The sequence below is a fragment of the Moschus berezovskii genome, chromosome 19 (assembly GCF_049115385.1).
Source record: "Moschus berezovskii isolate FMDL1 chromosome 19, NW_MosBer_1.0, whole genome shotgun sequence".
In the NCBI taxonomy this organism is placed as follows: domain Eukaryota; kingdom Metazoa; phylum Chordata; class Mammalia; order Artiodactyla; family Moschidae; genus Moschus; species Moschus berezovskii.
The window spans coordinates 51,384,864-51,405,563 of record NC_142478.1 but is presented as its reverse complement, the minus strand read 5'-3'; the positions used below and the strand labels follow the sequence as shown (position 1 = coordinate 51,405,563).

Sequence of the window (20,700 nt, the reverse complement as noted above, 5' to 3'; positions counted from 1 at the left end):
TTCAACATCAGTCCTTCCAATGAATATTCAGGACTGATTTCCTTTAGGATGGACTGGTTGTATCTCCTTGCAGTCCAAGGGACTCTCAAGAGTCTTCTCCAACACCACAGTTCAAAAGCATCAATTCTTCAATACTCAGCTTTCTTTATAGTCCAGCTCTCACATCCATACATGACCATTGGAAAAACCATAGCCTTGACTAGACGGACCTTGGTTGGCAAAGTAATGTCTCTGCTTTTTAATATGCTGTCTAGGTTGGTCATAACTTTTCTTCCAAGGAGTCAGTGCCTTTTAATTTCATGGCTGCAATCACCATATGCAGTGATTTTGGAGCCCCCAAAAGTAAAGCCTGTCACTGTTTCCACTGTTTCCCCATCTATTTGCCATGAAGTGATGGGACCAGATGCCATGATCTTAGTTTTCTGAACGTTGAGTTTGAAGCCAACTTTTTCATTCTCCTCTTTCACTTTCATCAAGAGGCTCTTTAGTTCTTCTTCGCTTTCTGCCATAAGGGTGGTGTCATCTGCATATCTGAAGTTATTGATATTTCTCATGGCAATCTTGATTCCAGCTTGTGCTTCATCCAGCCCAACGTTTCTCTTGATGTACTTTGCATAGAAGTTGAATAAGCAGGGTGACAATATACCGCCTTGATGCATTCCTTTCCCGACTTGGAACCAGTTTGTTGTTCTATGTCCAGTTCTAACTGTTGCTTCTTGACCTGCATACAGATTTCTCAGGAGGCAGGTCAGGTTGTCTGATATTCCTATATCTTGAAGAATTTTCCACAGTTTGTTGTGATCCACACAGTCAAAGTCTTTGGCATAGTCAATAAAGCAGAAATAGATGTTTTTCTGGAACTCTCTTGCTTTTTTCTATGATCCAGCGGATGTTGGCAATTTGATCTCTGGTTCCTCTGCCTTTTCTAAAACGAGCTTGAACATCTGGAAGTTCACAGTTCATGTACTGTTGAAACCTGGCACCCCCAATGTCTTTTGGTTAAGATAGGTGTCAGTCTTGCTCCTTAAAAGTAGGGTCACAGTTGGATGTAGTTGCATTGCAGGACCCTGCTTCTTCCTGAAGACTTCCTGGAAACAAATGTTGCAATACAACCTTTTGAAGATAAGGAGTACCTTCTGTGTATGTGTGTGTGTTTTACAATAAATAGAGGCATGAAAACAGTGCCGGCTCACCTTGAAAGGCTATGTGTCATTGTAGGTTTTTCTTCTTGTTGTTGTTCTTATACCCTAAAAATTTAATGTGTTTAGATTCCTTTAGTCTGTAATGCATTGTCTTTTAGAAAGAAAATCATTCTTCTTGGGAGAAACAGTATGGAATGAATCATCTTATGATATTATCATTAGCATTATTCATTGTGTTATTATTAAAACACACATTGATTTTTATTTGGGGGCTATTGATTGAAGTTAGTGGGCAGGGCAGTTGCATGAATCATAGATTTTTTTGTCTGACACGATACAGCACAGTTTTCTATAGAACAAAGTATTGAACTTGTCTATCTTTACGACAGGTGTTTCATTTGAATACTTGTATTTTTCCTATAAGGTATACTTTTCAACTTTAAAATTGTATTTATTGATTGGCCTCGCCATGCAACAAATGAGATATTAATTGCTAGACCAGGGATCAAACCTGTACCCTCTGCAGTGGAAGCTCAGAGTCCTAACCACTGGACCACCAGGAAATTCCCTTAACTTTTTATGTATTTAAAGCTTTTTTTCCTGTATGGTATAGTATGCGAATTTATTTTAGCACCCACTTTTTTGGTTTCTGAACACTGTAATAACTATTCGGTAATTATAAATACCAAAATTAAATAAGGAGTATTTGAAATTTGTGAAAGTTGCTTAGTGAAAGCTCATCCAGGTGCCTATTAGAAAAAAGCTTAACCTTGCCAAGCAAATGACCAGTAGTTTGTATGGAATGAATTGCCTCATAAGTACTTCCACGATTATGAAATCTATAGCACATTAGTAGGTTAAACCACACGAAATTACTGTTTTGTAGGTCAAAAATGGTTGAATGTCAGTAATTTCATATGGCTTCTGAGCTCCTTAGTGTTACTGAAGATGTTTTTGACAAATAGAATTCTTTGTCAGTGTAAATATGTTTTGAAATGGCAATATTCAAGCAAAAGTGCAAAAGTGTTGTTTTTATATTTTTCCTAAGATATGTGTTTCTGTTTATGGCTACCTCAGATAGAATTTCTTTTATTTTTTACTCAAGTATAGTTGATTTCCAATGTTGTGTTAATTTCTGCTGTAAAGGATTCAGTTATACACATATGCATTCTTTTTTAATATTTTTTTCTGTTATAGATTATCACAGGATACTGAATATAGTTCCCTGTGCCATACAGTAGGACCTTATTGTTTATCCATTTTATATATGATAGTTTGTATCTGCTAACCCCAACCTCCCAATCCATCCCTCCCCTCCTTGGCAACCACAAGTCTGCTCTTTATGTCCCAAAGTCTGTTTCGGTTTCATAGATAAGTTCATTTCTGTCAAATTTTAGATTCCACGTAAAAGTGATATTACATATTTGTCTTTCTCTGTCTGAGTGACTTCACTTAGTATGATAACCTCCAGGCCTATCCATGTTGTTGCAAATGACATTATTTCATTCTTTTTTGTGGCCAAGTAATATTCCAATGTATATATGTACCACATTTTCAATTATCCATTCATCTGTTGATGGACATTTAGGTTGTTTCCATGTCTTGCCTATTGTAAGTAGTTGAAATGAGGAAATGGCAACCCACTCCAGTATTCTTGCCTTGAGAATCCCATGGCTAGGGGAGCCTTGCAGGCTACAGTTCATAGAGTTGCACAGAGTCAGACATGACTGAAGTGACTTAGCACATGTTATTTTAAATGTCTTTTTCTTCTGAGGATCTTTGGGCTAGGAACTCTCTTAAAAGGTTATTTGTTAGGTGAGTGTAAAGCCACTGCTACTGTTTCTATATAAGGTGCGACAATAAAGACTGTGTTATCTGCAGCTCTGAAATAAATGACATGTCTGACAAGTTAATTCCAGTTGACCCTCCTGACTCCTGGAACATTTTCCCATGCACCTTTGATGAAAATCCTCCCAAGCATCTCATCCCTCCCTGTTGTCTTAAATATGCTGTAGCTCCTACTGATGCCTCGTCTTGGGTGTTAGATGAGCAGGATGTGACGGTGGGGACCATTATGCAGGTAGGAACAGTCACCGTCAGCCTCCGGGCTGTGATGCGCACAGAGTCTGCTCTGCACACCTGGCACATTTTTCATGTCTTTTCTCCCTCTCGCCATTCTTTTCTCGCCCTCACCTGTTTCCTGTTGGAGTTGAGGGCAAAACTGTTCCTTCTCTTGCTTATTCACTCATTCAGCCAGCAGGTATTTTTGCCTCCTGGGTGCCAGACGCTCCAAGGGGCTGGGGCGGTGAATGTGAGCAGAGCGGTGTTCCAGCACATGTGGAGCTGACACTCTCATAGGAAGGCAGAGCATCAGGCTTGCCCAGTGAGTGGATTTCCCTTAACACAAAAGCCGGAGGACTGCACTTGAGCGTGTATTCATCAGCGATGTCATGGGGCACAATGCGCAGTCTTAGCGTCACTGGCCTCATTCTCTGTTCAATGGCTCTTCTTGGTTCTTGAGACCTTTTCTTTTTTGACAGTGTGAGGCTGTCCCTGGCCCCGTGGGGTGCCCTAACGTCTTGCAGATGTTCTGGTAGTTGTGTGAGTACTAGTGGAGAATAATAATAGCAGATGTGAAATGAACTAGGGACCGGGAACTGTGGCAGGCAATTTACAGGCAAGATGTTCTTTGTTTGGTTCTCAAGTTTCTCATTTTTGCAGTTTTCTGCCAATGAAGGTTTCTACACTCCTTGTAACTGCTGTTTAGCTGCTTGTCTCTCCTTTTTACCCTCATTTTTTGGAAAAAAGTTGATGGCCTTAGAATACAGTTGATTTTATCTTTTTGCCAGTGTTTGGGGGGCATAGAGATGATCTCACTGGATTCTCCAATCCCTACTGGACTCAGATGCAAGGTTCAATGTGGTCTGGTCCTCTTCGCTCATGTTTAACACACACAAAAGGAAGGATTCTGTATTTCTCCCTTAAGTAAGGGGCATGCGATTGGCTGTGTCTGGGATTGGTTGCTGGTTGTAAAAGTGGGAGGGGAGAAGGGAAGTCTTGGAGAAGACACAGACAAGGGAATACAAACTCCTCTGTCGTGGTCACGCCACAGGGGAAGGATCACATAATAATGACTTTTTTTGTTGACTGTGCTGTGTGTGCAGCTCGCAGGACTTTAGTTTTCCAACCAGGGATCGTATCCGGGTCCTGACCACAGAAGCACCAAGTCCTAACCACTCAACTGCCAGGGAATTCCCTATTAATGGTTCTTTGCTGCAACATTTTTTACTGTGCTGTTTGTATAATGATGATTTTCTATTTCTACCACTCCTACATTGGTTAATTGGAATTCTACTACAAGAAGAGTTGTCTGTTTGACCCTAGTTACTTGTTCAATTATTTATATAGTTACATCAACATGGACTCATGGCTATTTATTTTATTGGGTTGGCCAGAAAGTTCGTTTGGGTTTTTTCCTGCCATCTTACAGAATAAATTTTTTTAAATAAATTTATTTATTTTAATTGGAGGCTAATTACTTTATAATATTGTAGCGGTTTTTGCCATACATTGACATGAATCTGCCATGGGTGTACATGTGTTCCCCATCCTGAACCCCCCTCCCACCTCCCTCCCCATCCCATCCCTCTGGGTCATCCCAGTGCACCAGCCCTGAGCATCCTGCCTCATGCATTGAACCTGGACTGGCGATCTGTTTCACATATGATAAATACATGTTTCAATGCCATTCTCCCAAATCATCCCACCCTCGCCCTCTCCCACAGAGTCCCAAAGACTGTTCTATACATCTGTGTCTCTTGCTGTCTCGCATATAGGGTTATCATTACCATCTTTCTAAATTCCATATATATGCGTTAGTATACTGTATTGGTGTTTTCCTTTCTGGCTTACTTCACTCTTACAGAATGAATTTTTGGCCAACTCAATATTTGACTCTGTAGCTCCTATTACTTTTTTTGGTGCCCAAATCACCCCAGCCGTGGCCATCAGAGATATTTTGAGTTGACTTCTGCATCCTTTCAACAAGCCCTCTCTATATTTTGAACTGTCTTACTTTCTGGCTCCATACCTGACTCATTCCGTGGGTACCCAGGCCTGCTTCTGGAAACACGCAATTCTCAATGAGTGGGGATATTCACATTCTTTGTCCACGAACATTCAATAAATCTTGAGCACTTCAGCCTCGTCTTTCTTTAGCGAAGCCAGTGAACCACATATCCTGCCCCTGAATATTAAGAAGTTCCTTGCTTCTCTCATCCATCTTGCTTTCTGTCGTTATCTCTGCTTCTCTCTCCTTCCATAAAGGAACAAGAAAAATAGGGAGGTTTGAGCTTCATTTGTTTATTTCCTGCCTACACAACTTCTGTGTGGAGATGAGACCTAATAGCCAGCGACCGTGAGTAATAAGGATCGATTGCGCTGTAAATTCCGCTTCTCACCTGTCTCTCACCATTTGTTCCAGAGCGCTGTTTCTCAGTTATGTTAATTAGATTCTGCCCTAATTGTTATCATTCTTTTTGTTCGCTTTCCTAGATTTGCTGTCGCTTTCACGGAGTCGATGAAGCAAACGGCCCAAAGACAGTGGGTAGGTGTTTTGATTTGGGCAGTGCTGGCGAAGTTGCAGGATTGGAGAACAGGAGGGCAGTTTTATTAAAGAGATGACAAACTTCCTATTGGCACTGCCCGTCCATGGTGGCCATCATGGTGTATTATATTTCTCATATATTCACTTTTTCTTTTTTTAAATTTGCGTAGGTACTCTTAAACCTTCACTGATTTTTTTTTCTGATGTTCTTCTTGAATAGCAAAAATAGCCCAATACCCAGATCTCTTCATGCTTTGTCAGTTCTCCTTTTGTATGCTCAGATGCAGTGGTTTACAAATCACACTGTAAATGCTGCAGCATCCTCGTACACATTGAGAAAATCTGATTGTACAAGTAGTCCCTTCGGCGGCACCTGGAGTTTCCTAGGCTGGACTCTTATTTGAAGAGCGTTAATAAGCAGAGGGCTTTGTCGCTCTGTGAGTTAATGCCCTTATTGACTTTCTAAATTCATTACAACTTAGGGGACAGGTGAGAGGAGCTGGTGGGAGTCTAAATCCTCTGTAGCCCTGGTGGAGCTGGTGTATACAAAACTAGAGAAAAAAGCCAGCTGAAATGCAGCTTTCCTTGGGTGGACCATAGGCACGAGGCTATTTTCTCAGGTGGTGGCCCCCTGCAGTGTGCCTGGGCCGCCAGGATTGCTGGCCCCTGGGCTTTGCCAGCCAGTCATTGTGCTGGCACTTACACACTTACACACTTACACCCTTGTCATCTGGAAGCATTATTCCTGTTGGTGGCATTTTGCTGGCCATGTGCATTCTTTATCTATAGGATTTCAACTCATAAAACCTTCTGCTTAGAAATGGCTACGATGCAACAAGGGCAAACACAGTCTTGTGGGAATGGTGGTCCTTTACAAAAGCCCAGAGTACTGTGTGCACTTGAAGATCCCATGCAGCCAGAGTGGGGAGAGTCTTTTTTTTTTTTTCCACCTCAAGCTCCCCAGGCAGAGAATCCGAGGGGGCATTTTTCAGTGCAATGTAATGAATGAAAAACAGCAAGCTTCCTGGCTGCTAGTTTCATGTCTGTATCAGTATGACTGTTCATCAGCCTTATAGCAGTGATGTACCAGTGGTTCTCAAAGGGGTTTCCCCGGGACTCTCTCAGGATCTCTATGATGAAAGGCCAAAACCTTTTTCACCATGTGCACAGCACTGGTGAGGAAAACACTGATGCCTTCATCTTCATGAAGGCAGGGGTTCCCATGGATTATTCACCACCACCCACTTGCAGTTAAAAAACAAGAGCCAGTTTAGCTTAAGAATGTCCTCGATGAAGCATAAAAATTATTGATTTTCTCAAATATTAAACTTTGAATACATTTTAAAAAATGTTTTGTGTGATGACATGGGAAGTATACATCAACTGTTTCTACTGGGTCTGAGTGAAGGATGGAGTTATCTTGAGCAAAAGCCCTGCTGGGATGTTGGGGTTGTAGACTGAACCAGTTACTTCTTCATAGGATTTTTTTTTCTTTTAATCTGAAAGACTGGCAGCCAAATTATGTTTCCTCAGACTTGGGCATCTGGCAGTCATTTAGTCATTTCCTGAAAAATGAGACAGTTGAGTGAGTTGCTTCCAGAAAAACAACGAGTAGTATTTATTGCCAATGATACCATTTGAATTTTCAAGCGAAAATTAGAATTGGGTAGAAAATCCCAAGGACAGAAGAGCCTGGCGGGCTATGGACCGTGAGATGGCAAAGAGTTGGAGGCGACCGAGAGACTGAGCACGCACACAAGCTGCCAAGAGGCAGACCGCTTCCCTGGACAGCCTTTCCTGATGAGATCAGCGGTCATGTTAACAAATGTGATTTTGTTTTTTTGGATGCTGTTTAATGAACTGGTTCCACGTTAGAAAGACCTGTGTCACTCAGTGAACCAATAATTTTTCAGAAGACTAACAGGTGGCACTACAGAACGATATATAGATAACAGAACCATCAAAGTGCAAGATAGACCTATGGATTTTAATATATCAGAATGTGATGTAATTTCAGGTTCCGTCTTGCAACTCACATTTAAGAAATAACCATTTGTTGAGTTTCAGTGTCATCAGTTCAGTCGTTCAGTCATGTCTGACTCTTTGTGACCCCGTGGACTGCAGCACACCAGGCTTCCCTGTCCATCACCAACTCCCAGAGCTTGCTTAAACTCATGTCCATTGAGTCGGTGATGCCATCTAACCATCTCATCCTCTGTTGTCCCCTTCTCTTCCCGCCTTCAATCTTTCCCAGCATCAGGGTCTTTTCAAATGAGTCAGTTCTTTGCATCAGGTCACCAAAGTATTGGAGCTTCAGCTTCAGCATCAGTCCTTCCAATGAATATTCAGGACTCATTTCCTTTAGGATTGACTAGTTGGATCTCCTTGCAGTCCAAGGGACTCTCAAGAGTCTTCTCCAACACCACAGTTCAAAAGCATCAATTCTTCGGTGCTCAGCTTTCTTTATAGTCCAACTCTCACATCCATACCTGGCTACTGGAAAAACCACAGCTCTGACTAGACGGACCTTTGTCTACAAAGTAATGTCTCTGCTTTTTAATATGCTGTCTAGGTTGATCATAGTTTTTCTTCCAACAAGCAAGTGTTTGGTATCATATCCAAGAATAAAACCCATAATGATCTGAAAAGGCTCAGGAAGGGCTCAGATTAAAATACTCCTCACCATTGCAACTATCAGCAAGAAGCAGAATTTTCTTTCTATACTTCAGCCTAAACAACATATGGAAACAGATTGAATAGAGTAGCAAATATGAGACTCCAACTGTCTTCTGTTAAGCCAGACATAAAAGAAGACTTTTCCTTGTTGAAGCATATTTCTCCCCCATGAGTTTTCTCCCCTTTCTCTAATTTCTCAATTTTTTTAAATTTATTTTTTAATTGGAGAATAATTGCTTTACAGTGTTATATTGGTTCCTGCTAGTCATAACTATATGTGTATATACATATATTCCTTCCCTCTTGAGCCTCCCTTCCACCCTACCCTCCCACCCCTGTAGGTCATCACAGAGTGCCAGGCTGGGCTCCCTTAACTTCTCAATTTAAACATCACCTTTGTCCGTAAAATCTATGTGTCTCCAAAACTGGTAGAGATCTGTTCACTGCTGTATCAGTTAATTTTTGCTACTTAACAAAGCTCATCAAACATAGTGCATTAAGACAAACATTTATCATGTGTTTTTTGTGTTGTCTGGGCATTTCTGGCTGAGGTCAGCTCAGCAAGGCTGGGTTTTCCAGCGTGGCTTAGCTCACATGCTGGAGCCCCTCCACGGGGCTGGCTGGGACACTTGCTGTCTCTCTCTGTGTGGTCTATTGCCCTGTATTAAGCTCAGTGACAGGAGAGCACAGGCACCAGTACACGAGCTAGCTGCACGCTTCTGCCTGTGTGACGTTTGCTCCTGTCCTGTTGGCGAGAGCAAGTCAAGAATGGAGACGTTATCTCTACCTCATTACAGGATGATCGTCAAGATAGCCTTGAAAAAGCTTGGATTCAAGGACTGGGTGATCTGTGGTGCATTTTAATAATCCGCCGCACTTAGCGTTTATCCCTCATGGTTGTAACACTTCTTTCCTTTGCTTTTCTCTCCGTGTAGTTGTGAGCTCTTTGAGGTCAGGGACCAGATATGGTTCACCCCGTTATCCCCAGAGGTAGCATAACACCTCCCATTCAATACATTTTTGTCCAGTTGACTTTGTCAGGAATGGATCCTTCTTTAAAACTTTTTAATATAGAAATGTCCAAGCATGCAAAAAAGTAGCAAGAATAGTAGGGTAAAAATCTACATATGTACTGTCTACTTACCATTCTCCAATCCTTATTTAATCTGCTCTCATTCTCTACTCACAACTCCTATACACACACACACACACACCCATACACACACTCACACACACACATGTCTTTTTTCTAGAATATTTAAAAAAATCACAACCACCATGCCATTTTATTGTTTTAACTTTCCAACCCAGCTTTTATTCTGAACAACTAATTGCGGTAGTTAGCTTCCAGTTTTTGAGTCTATAAACCCCTTTGGCTGGCCCCAGTAAAAGCCCCGTAAGTAGCATTACAATTTGATGAATGTTTTATGTTTCATTATGTTTTTTTAAACTTTTTATTTGATATTGGAGTATTGATGATGAGCAATGCTGTGACAGCAGAGTGACCGTTCCATTTTATCTGTGCATATGTGCCATTTACCTGCAAATACTTCTGGGCAAATATTCCTTGGGTAAAGCTTTTTTTTTTTTTAAACATAAGCTCCATGTTATGGATCCATTTGTGGGCAGGAGGATCATAGTGTGTAAGGAAGAGTAAAAAGGAGCTCAGGGATGTTAATATTTTATGAATAAGTTGAAAGAACTTGAGTCAAGGAGTTTAGATGAGGAAAGGGAGGAATATGGAGCCTTTGAGTTGCAGACACATTGAATTAGAGACAAAGATGGAACCTGAGGGGTAACTATCCAGCTGTGGTCAGAAAGGAGTGCAGCTGGAGATAACAGATGTAGGAGTCAGCAGTGTCAAGGTGATACTCGAAACGTGTAAATGATTGTTCTTAGATGGGATTAACTTTTAGACGTGATGCTGAGGAAGCGGTATTAAATGCATAGTTCAATTACATTTGGGGCTGAGTTTAGACAGCATATTAAAAAGCAGAGACATTACTTTGCCAACAAAGGTCCGTCTAGTCAAGGCTATGGTTTTTCCAGTGGTCATGTACGGATGTGAGAGTTGGACTGTGAAGAAAGCTGATCGCCGAAGAATTGATGCTTTTGAACTGTGGTGTTGGAGAAGACTCTTGAGAGTCCCTTGGACTGCAAGGAGATCCAACCAGTCCATTCTAAAGGAGATCAATCCTGGGTGTTCATTGGAAGGACTGATGCTAAAGCTGAAACTCCAATACTTTGGCCACCTCACTGGAAAAGAGTCTGATGCTAGGAAGGATTGGGGGTGGGAGGAGACGGGGACGACAGAGAATGAGATGGCTGGATGGTATCACCAACTCGATGGACATGAGTTTGAGTGTACTCCGGGAGTTGGTGATGGACAGGGATTCATGGGGTTGCAAAGAGTCGGACACAACTGAGCAACTGAACTGAACTTGCAGTCCTGGTGATAATAACTAGCAATATCCTATATGAAGAGTCATCTCTCTTTTTTTTTTTTTTTTTGGCTGGGCCGAGGGGCTTGCTGGCCACAGCAGTGAGCCCTGAGCCACCACAGTGCAATGAGAGTGCAGAGTCCTAACCACTGGACCACCAGGGAATTCCTGGAAGGATCATCTTACATTTCAAGATTAAGTTGGCCATTTGCCTCTCACCCAGAAGGTCAGTCACACTCTAATTCTGGGTTAGCAGTCTTTGTTTTCAGAAAGATACTTTCCCAAATATAATAACAAGGCATTTGAAGAAAAATGGGAGAAATCAGCAAAACTTGTTTGGTTTTAGATGATGATATCAGAGGCAGTATCATAAAAGCTCATAGCAGAAAGGATGAATTTATTTTTATAGTTTAAAGTGATGGGGTTAGTTATTAAATTCGAATGTGAACATGTTTTTTTTTTTTAAATACAGCTTTTTGGAATTTTTTTTTGTGGATGATTTTTCAATAAAGTTCAGCTCAATATCTTTATTTGATTAGTTTTTAAAAATAAAAACTATATAGAAATAATATAAAGGTTCACTGTTCAGCCATATCTTTGGAATTCTTTGAGATGGATTTTTGTGGAAAGACTGTTTACAGTTATGTGTTCTGAACAGTGATGCAGTGTTTTAATAATTAAGGTTTGTTCTTCATTATTGAACTGCCAGCTTTTGTTTTTAATTCTTTCTTCTTTATTTTGGTGAGCAGGCTTGGCTCAGGTATAAATATAGTTAATCTTTTCTAATTATTATCAGACCAGAATCAAGTTCCAATAATCCCAGATTAGAAAGAAAGATTTACAGCCTTTGCTCCTTACTGCTTTTGTGATTTCATTAGAGTCTGTGTAGATAAATACAGTTTTGAGCATAAAAGCTGACTTAAAACTTATATTTTCTCAAGCTTCATTTGTATAAAAACACATGAATGCTCTTAAAAAATTTTAATTTTATTAAAAACATTTTGCCTCTGCTATGTGGCATGTGGGATCTTAGTTCCCTGGTCAGGAATTGAACGTGTGCCCCCTGCATTGGAAGTGTCCTTGCACTACTTAACCACTGCATCACCGGGGAAGTCCCCATAGGCACTCTCTTGACACCAGTACTATACTAGAAGTTCAATGCAACCTATAAAGGTGAGCAATGGATATAATTTAAAATTTTCTGGTAGCCACCTTTTAAAAGGTAAGTGAAAACAAGAAAAATCAGTTTTAATGATCTGTTTTACTTAATCCACCTCCTGGAGTTAGCCAACCTGTGAAAGATAAGCCAACCTGCATAGACTAACCTCACTTTTGACATCGACTGCAAGTTCAGGGGTCCCCAGAACCAGCCTCAAGTTTGAGAATTTCCTTGCAAGATTCAGAACTCACTGAGTGTTATACCCACAATTATGGTTTATTGCTGGGAAAGGATACAGACTAAAATCAGCCAAAGGAAGAGACACAGGGGCTGATCCTCCATGGCCTTCTCCCTGGTGGAACCAAGACTCTGTGCCCTCTGGTTATCCACCTGTGGTCATTTTAACCTCCAGTTATTTTAAAACAGTTTTTATTGGTGTATAGTTGCTTTACGATTGTGTGTCAGTTTCTGCTGTACAACAAAGTGAATCAGCTGTATGTATACATATATCCCCTTTTTTTTTGGATTTCCTTCCCATTTAGGTCACTGCAGAGGACAGAGTAGAGTTCCCTGAACTATACAGTAGGTTCTGATTGGTTACCTATTTTATACATAGTAGTATATATACACCAGTCCCAACCTTCCAGTTCGTCCCACCCTCCTTCCCTGGCTTGGTGTCCATATGTTTATTCTCTACATCTGTGTCTCTATTTTTGCTTTGCAAATGGGTTCATCTGTACCATTTTTCTAGATTCCACATATATGCATTAATATGCAGTATTTCTCTTTTTGACTTCACTCTGTATGACAGACTAAAAACAGAACTACCATATGACCCAGCAATCCCACTTGTGGGCATATACCTGGAGAAAACCGTAATTCCGAAAGATACATGCACCCCAATGCTTATTGCAGCACTATTTGCAATAGCCAAGACACAGAAGCAACCTAAATATCCATCAACAGAGGAATGGGTAAAGAAGATGTGACACATATATATCACGGAATATTACTCAGCCACGAGAAAAAGAAATTGTGCCATTTGCAGAGATCTTAATTAATTTCCAGTTATTGATCTGAGACAGTATACACAGAGTTTTGCTAGCCCAGGAAGCTCACTCGAATTTGGTGTCCAAAGTTTATACCAGGGCTCATTACATAGACTTGATTGATTGACTACATGGTTGAATCCAGTCTTCCAAGTGGATTGATACCACTTGACCCCAAGTTCCCACATTCTATCACATGGTGGTCTTCCTGGCATGCCAGTTCCCACCTAAGACTGTTAGCTGTGGCTGGCCCCACCCTAAGCAATACATGCCCCTTAGGAATCACACAGATTATTTCCTAGAAGCCTAGGGAATGAGCAGGACCTGTCTTGGCTGAGGCCACGTTCTTAATTTTTTTTTTTTTAATTTGGTTGCATCAGATCTTAGTTGTGGCACACAGGCTTAATTGCCCCATGGCATGTGGAATTTTTAGTTCCCTGACCAGGGATCAACCAGTGTTCCCTGCATTGGAAGGCAGATTCTTTACCACTGGACCACCTGGGAATTCCCCAAGGCCACATTCTTAACTGCATGCCTACTATATCCAAAATATGATTTAAACACCTGAGCAATATAAAAATGACCAACGAGATATTTCACATTTTGGGGGAGGTATTAAGTATTTGAAATTGAGTGCATTTTACACTTGAGGGGCACATTTTCATCCAGACCAGCTCTATCTACTTCAAGGACCCAGTGGAGTCATGTGCCCAGAGCTGCAGTATTGGACAGTGCAACATGCCACAGACATGCATGTGCTGAGCACCTTGTTCAAGATTTCTAAAACATATGTTTCTACAGTATCTGGTAGTGGAAGAAATAATAACAGAAATGAGCAAAGAGAGAGTTTATTTTGCAAACCAGCTAATTTCAGCCCTCTGAGAAACCTAGGATGTTCCTTTGGAAATGTTATTTTGGGATGTACAGTATAGCACAGGGAACTATCTCAATATTTTGTAGTAACCTAAAAGCTGAAACTCCAATACTTTGCCCACCTCATGCAACGAGTTGACTCACTGGAAAAGAGTCTGATGCTAGGAGGGATTGGGGGTGGGAGGAAACGGGAACGACAGAGAATGAGATGGCTGGATGGCATCACCGACTCGATGGACATGAGTTTGAGTGAACTCCGGGAATTGGTGATGGACAGGGAGGCCTGGCGTGCTGTGATTCATGGGGTCGCAAAGAGTCGGACACGACTGAGCGACTGAACTGAACTGAAAAGGGAAAAGAATCTGAAAAAAAAAATATATATGTATGTATAACTGAATCACTTTGCCGTATACTTGAAATGAACACAATGCTGCTAATCAGCTATACTTCAATTTTTAAAAAAAGGCAATGAGAAAAAAAAAGAAACATGATTTTGGACACTGTGTTTATGATCGTCTATCCGCTTCTCTGACTCTGCACAAATTAGTTGATTGGATTTTGATAAAGAAAGTGTTATCTCTTTTAACTGGAATGCCTTTGTTTGGGCTGGTCATTATTTTTTTAATGTTACTTATGTCAGCCTTAATGTGATGTCCTGCCTACTTTGTAAGGGAGCACTGTCCCAGGGGGCTTTTTACTAGGTCTGCCTGCTATGTCATTAGTATTGATCACCCAAGTTCAATATTGGTTATGTTTTGGGATAGTACTACTATGTTGTTTTGTGATATTTTACCTTTGATTTGGTGTGTTTAAGAATTGGATTCACCATACATGTCTAACTGTGATCTAGGCATTGTACAAATTTAAAACTAGTCTAAAAAGAACTTTGATTTCTTGCCACAATAACAGACCTTCAGAATGCAAATTTGGGCACTTCTAATTCTAGTCCATGTTCAGAATGCTTTTTCTAAACTCACCAGACTTTTACCAGAAAATGTAACTATTTCACCAGAATAATTAAAAACCAATTCGGTTTAGATATAGTCTTAACTGAAGCCTTTTCTCTCTGCAGAACCAATGAGTGTGGTTTAATTTGTCTCCATTGGGTGAAAATCCCACAGATCTCTGTAAAGTTTAATTGCACTGTACATGTGCTTTTTTTTTTTTCTAATAAGTACTCAGCTAAGAGGACTTCTTCTAGATTCAAATATTTATTTGTTAACTATTTTTACAAAATTGTGAGCTTGAGTCAATATTGCTTGATGCAACTGTCAGATTCAGAACAACCAACATGTCACATGGGTACTCTTTGCTGAGTTTAGTGCTGAGCTAAGTTTCCTGGCATTGTTACTTTTTAGTGGGTATTATTTTTTTTGGAAACTGAGTCACTGCCTCCAGAGCCTTCGTGTATCTGCCCTGCCTTGGCACTCCTTAAAGAATAATACTTTCTGGAAGCAGTTGCTGCTGCTGCTGCTGCGAAGTCACTTCAGTCGTGTCCGACTCTGTGTGACCCCATAGACGGCAGCCCATCAGGCTCCCCTGTCCCTGGGATTCTCCAGGCAAAAACACTGGAGTGGGTGGCCATTTCCTTCTCCAATGCGTGAAAGTGAAAAGGGAAAGTGAAGTCGCTCAGTCATGTCTGACTCGTAGCGACCCCATGGACTGCAGCCTACCAGGCTCTTCCGTCCATGGGATTTTCTAGGCAAGAGTACTGGAGTGGCTTGCCATTGCCTTCTATGTCTGGAAGCAGTTAGGTGATACTTAAAGAGTAATTTTCCTTTCATTGTGTACCTATACTCATCACAGTTCTTTTGGAAGTTGAAATACAGAAAACCGGACAGATCTCATTGGCTGTCATATGCCCGGTTCATGGCACAGGTGAGCTCAAAAGGCCAATGTCCGTGTTCAGTTCAGTTCAGTTCAGTTCAATTCAGTCGCTCAGTCGTGTCCGACTCTTTGCGACCCCATGAATCACAGCACGCCAGGCCTCCCTGTCCATCACCAACTCCCGGAATTCACTCAAACTCATGTCCATCGAGTCGGTGATGCCATCCAGCCATCTCATTCTCTGTCGTCCCCGTCTCCTCCCACCCCCAATCCCTCCCAGCATCAGACTCTTTTCCAGTGAATCAACTCGTCACATGAGGTGGCCAGAGTATTGCAGTTTCAGCTTTAGCATCAGTCCTTCCAATGAACATCCAGGATCGATCTCCTTTAGGATGGACTGGTTGGCTCTCCTCGCAGTCCAAGGAACTCTCAAGAGTCTTCTCCAGCACCACAGTTCAAAAGCATCAATTCTTCAGCAATCAGCTTTCTTCACAGTCCAACTCTCACATCCATACATGACCACGGGAAAAACCATTGCCTTGACTAGACAGACCTTGGTTGGCAAAGTAATATCTCTGCTTTTTAATATGCTATCTAGGTTGGTCATAACTTTCCTTCCAAGGAGTAAGCGTCTTTTAATTTCCTGACTGCGATCATTATCTGCAGTGATTTTGGAGCCCAAAAAAATAAAGTCTGACACTGTTTCCCCATCTATTTCCCATGAAGTGATGGGACCAGATGCCATGATCTTTGTTTTCTGAATGTTGAGCTTCAAGCCAACCTTTTCACTCTCCTCTTTCACTTTCATTAAGAGGCTTTTGAGTTCCTCCTCACTTTCTGCCATAAGAGTGGTGTTATCTGCATATCTGAGATTATTGATATTTCTCCCGGCAATCTTGATACAATCTTGTGTTCTTCCAGCCCAGCGTTCCTCATGATATACTTTGCATATAAGTTAAATAAACAGGGTGAAATATACAACCTTGACGTACTCCTTTTCCTATTTGGAACCAGTCTGTTGTTCCATGTCCAGTTCTAACTGTTGCTTCCTGACCTGCATACAGGTTTCTCAAGAGGCAGGTCAGGTGGTCTGGTATTCCCATCTCTTTCAGAATGTTCCACAGTTTATTGTGATCCATACAGTCAAAGGCTTTGGCATAGTCAATGAAGCAGAAATAGATGTTTTTCTGGAACTCTCTTGCTTTCTCCATGATCCAGCGGATGTTGGCAATTTGATCTCTGGTTCCTCTGCCTTTTCTAAAACCTGCTTGAACATCTGGGAGTTCACGGTTCACATACTGCTGAAGCCTGGCTTGGAGAATTTTGAGCATCACTTTACTAGCGTGTGAGATGAGTGCAATTGTGCAGTAGTTTGAGCATTCTTTGGCATTGCCTTTCTTTGGGATTGGAATGAAGACTGACCTTTTCCAGTCCTGTGGCCACTGCTGAGTTTTCCAAATTTGCTGGCATATTGAGTGCAGCACTTTCACAGCATCATCTTTTAAGATTTGAAATAGCTCAACTGGGATTCCATCACCTCCACTAGCTTTGTTCGTAGTGATGCTCTCTGAGGCCCACTTGACTTCACATTCCAAGATGTCTGGTTCCAGGTGAGTGATCATTCCATCGTGATTATCTTCGTCGTGAAGTTCTGTTCTAATCTGAATGGGCTGCCTCTTGCCTAATCGTTAAAGTTTGTTGTCCTGAGAATTGCTTATTTCTTCTTCTTCCTGCATGGCCTACTGCTTTATATCTGATCATCTTTGAAAAATCACATTGACAGAAGCTGCACAGACCACATCTTTTATTATAGCTTCTACTACAGTGGAAACTTAGGAAACATTTGCTTCCTTTGTTTCATCTTTGGAAACCCTAGTTTGTAATGCTGGCCCTCCCTGCAAATAGGCTGCAAAGGAAGCACCAGGGACTGGTCATATCCTAGGGAGCTAATCATTTCTAATAACTTCTATTATGATTGGCTTCCCTCAGAGATTTCTTGATAGAACTGCAAGTGTTCTTTGCATTTTTTTCCCCCATGTGAGATCCCTGGGAATTGAAAAGTTTTAAAGTTTTTCCAAAGGATGGAAAAGCTCATCAATTTCAGAGTATAGATTCTGAGTTAACCTTTCCCATAACCTGGGGCACAAACTTTTGGAATGATCCGAAGCATTGCTTCTAATTCAAAAGATTGCTAAGGCACAGAAAGCTTTCAGGGAAAGCTCTTGAATAAAATAAAATCAGCAATGCGTGCATGAATAAAATCATCTATGCATACATGCTAAGTCGCTTCAGAGGTGTCTGACTCTTTGCGACCCTGTGGACTGTAATCCACCAAGCTCCTCTGTCCATGGGATTCTCCAGGCAAGAATATTGGAGTGGGTTGCCATGCCCTCCTCCAGGGGATCTTCCTGACCCAGGAACCCCACGTCTCTATTGTCTCCTGCATTGGCAGGCAGGTTCTTTACCACTGGCGCCACCTGGGAAGCTCCAGATCACCAATGATTCCATGTTATTTACTCCATAGATTTAACTGTATTTTTTAAAATCTTCTTGGGGATTTTCCTGTTGCCATTCCTATTTCTTGAATCGCTGGACTAGATTACATATATTACACATTCATGCCTTGATTTTTGCCCAGAGTTATTTTAGTTTCATTTTTATTGCCTGTTCCAGATTGGATCCCGTGAAATCGGACCCCAGTTTAGTTTTCGGATTTCTCCCCCATCTCATTCGTGGCTTTTTTTCCTTTTCTTGAAAAGTCTTGGCTTGGTTCAGTTGTAAGAATTCGGTGAAAAGGTCGTGCCCCCTCCTTTTTATTTTTAACTCTTTTTTTATTTTTTAGCCTTGCCTCTCAGCTTACAGGATCTTAGTTCCCCAACCAGGGATTGAATCCAGGGCCCCGTCAGAGAAAAAGCTGAATCCTAACCACTGGACCATCAAGGAATTCCCTGGACATTCTTTTCTTTTCTTGCTTGAAAACAATTTTTAAGGGGAAAAAGAAAAAGGAGAAAAGAAGAGACCTGTGTCACCTGAAAAGTGCCCAATTTCTGTGTTTTGTGATATATTTCGAGAGTTTTACACTTATTAGTCATGATTTCTTTGAACTCATTAATAACTGCTTTAAGAGGACTTTTAACAAATCCATCATCAGAAGTTGTATTGAAATTGAAAATAAAAATTAATGTTTTTTGCCACCTGTAGAGGATAAGACTTTGCACAGTTTTTTAAAAAATAATATTTATTGTGCTTTCCACTTGGCATAAAGTTTAATTTCAGGTCATATTAATCAGAAATCTTTTTGTTGTTGCCATTTTTCATATTCCATTATAAAAAGGCATAAATGAGTATTTAAGTTTGTTACAAAGTCCCATATACTTATAAGTATTTATCCAAAAGGGCCTTGGCTTTTTATATCTAGTGGTGGGTGAAATTAAGTATTGGTTTCACATAGACATTAAAAATGGAGGAAAAAAATGGAGAATTTCCTTCTCCATCCTTCCTACACACACACACATATACACAGTCTTCTTTTTCATTTTATGCATCTGTGAGCTCATCTTGCAAAGGAAATGATATGTATGTAAGGACTTCAACTCATGTTATTTCAAGGCAAGTGAAACAACAATAAATATTGGGTAAAGAACACTGATTTGTATTTAGAATATTTTAATATAGAGGATGATTTTCAGAATCAATATAAGCCAATTGGCTTTTGCCAGATCGCTTTTTAGTGATTGAAAATAACTCAGATGCAGATTTCTTTTATACTGTGCCTCTATTTTCTTGATTTGCCTGGGTAAGATCTTCATATATCATTTATGACATGTTTTAAAAGCCTATGTCAGACTTGAGGGGGTTCAATAGATTCTGGGGAGATAATCCTCATAGACGTAGGTAAAGATTAGCAGATCGACCCAGATGTTTCTACATAGAGTCAATTTATTCTGTTTATTGAGTTGAGATACCCATTTAATTAATTAATCTTTGTTTGTGCCCATAAGAGCTTTCTTGAGAGGAGCTTTTGGGGTTTATTTATTTATTTTTAAAAATCTTGCTTATCTTTTTAAAAATTAATATTTATTTATTTGGCTGTGTTGGGTCTTACCTGTGATGTGCAGGCTTAGTTGCCCCACAGCATGTGGGATCTTAGTTCCCTGATCCCTCAGCAGGAATTGGACCCATGTCCCCTGCATGGGAAGGTGGACTCTAATCACTGGAACACCAAGGAAGTCCCCAAAGAGGTTTTATATATTTCTAATTTCACAGCACAGTTCTAACAAAAACAGTAGCAAGGCTATAAACTCCTTGTTGCTGGACTTTCATGAATTGAATTTATATAGAATTATATTGAATCTGCTTTTGTCAAACACATTGTATTACCTTTAAAGTTAAAATGCCATCTGGGTGTATTTTTGATCATGCTTCAATATCCTTATTATAGACATTTTCTAAGCCAATGTTGTAGCCTTTACGGCCGGTTAAAGAAGAAATGCTCTTAAGGCTGTACCGCATTCCAATACAATTTTCTTCAGTTTTCTAACGAAATTAAACAAAAAGGAATGTTTTAGGGCTCTGAGCTAAATTCTGACATCAAATGGTTACTATTATCCATTTTTTTTTCCCATTAAAGTTAACATCTTTTTTGACTAGTAGAGGTTTTTGAAACTTTTTTGTTTGTTTTTTGGAGGCTTGCTATTTTAAGGGTCTTTTTGTTGTTTTAAAGGATGCCTCTCGGCTCTGTGGTGAATTGAGGAGGATATGCAAGACTTTTAGAGGTCTCAGATGCCTCTGATGGTTAAATGTAACATGTCATGCTAAGGTGAAAAGCGAAACGAGATTGGTCTCCCTGTACCAACTTCCGATCAGCTGTCATCCTAGCATGGCTGGAAGGTGCCTCTCCCAGAAACTTACTGTCCAGCAGGGAGAG

At 40.6% G+C, this 20,700-nt stretch overlaps 1 protein-coding gene across 2 annotated transcripts in view; it reads left to right on the top strand.

Annotated features, from left to right (window-relative positions):
* GLT1D1 (glycosyltransferase 1 domain containing 1) overlaps positions 1 to 20,700 on the top strand; it is a 120,441-nt gene that overhangs the window by 31,023 nt on the left and 68,718 nt on the right. For both annotated transcript variants that reach the window (XM_088827839.1, XM_055405244.2), the window contains exon 4: positions 5,697 to 5,748. In XM_088827839.1, coding sequence (XP_088683965.1) covers positions 5,697 to 5,748 — 52 coding nt within the window. The remainder of the gene's footprint in view (positions 1 to 5,696; positions 5,749 to 20,700) is intronic.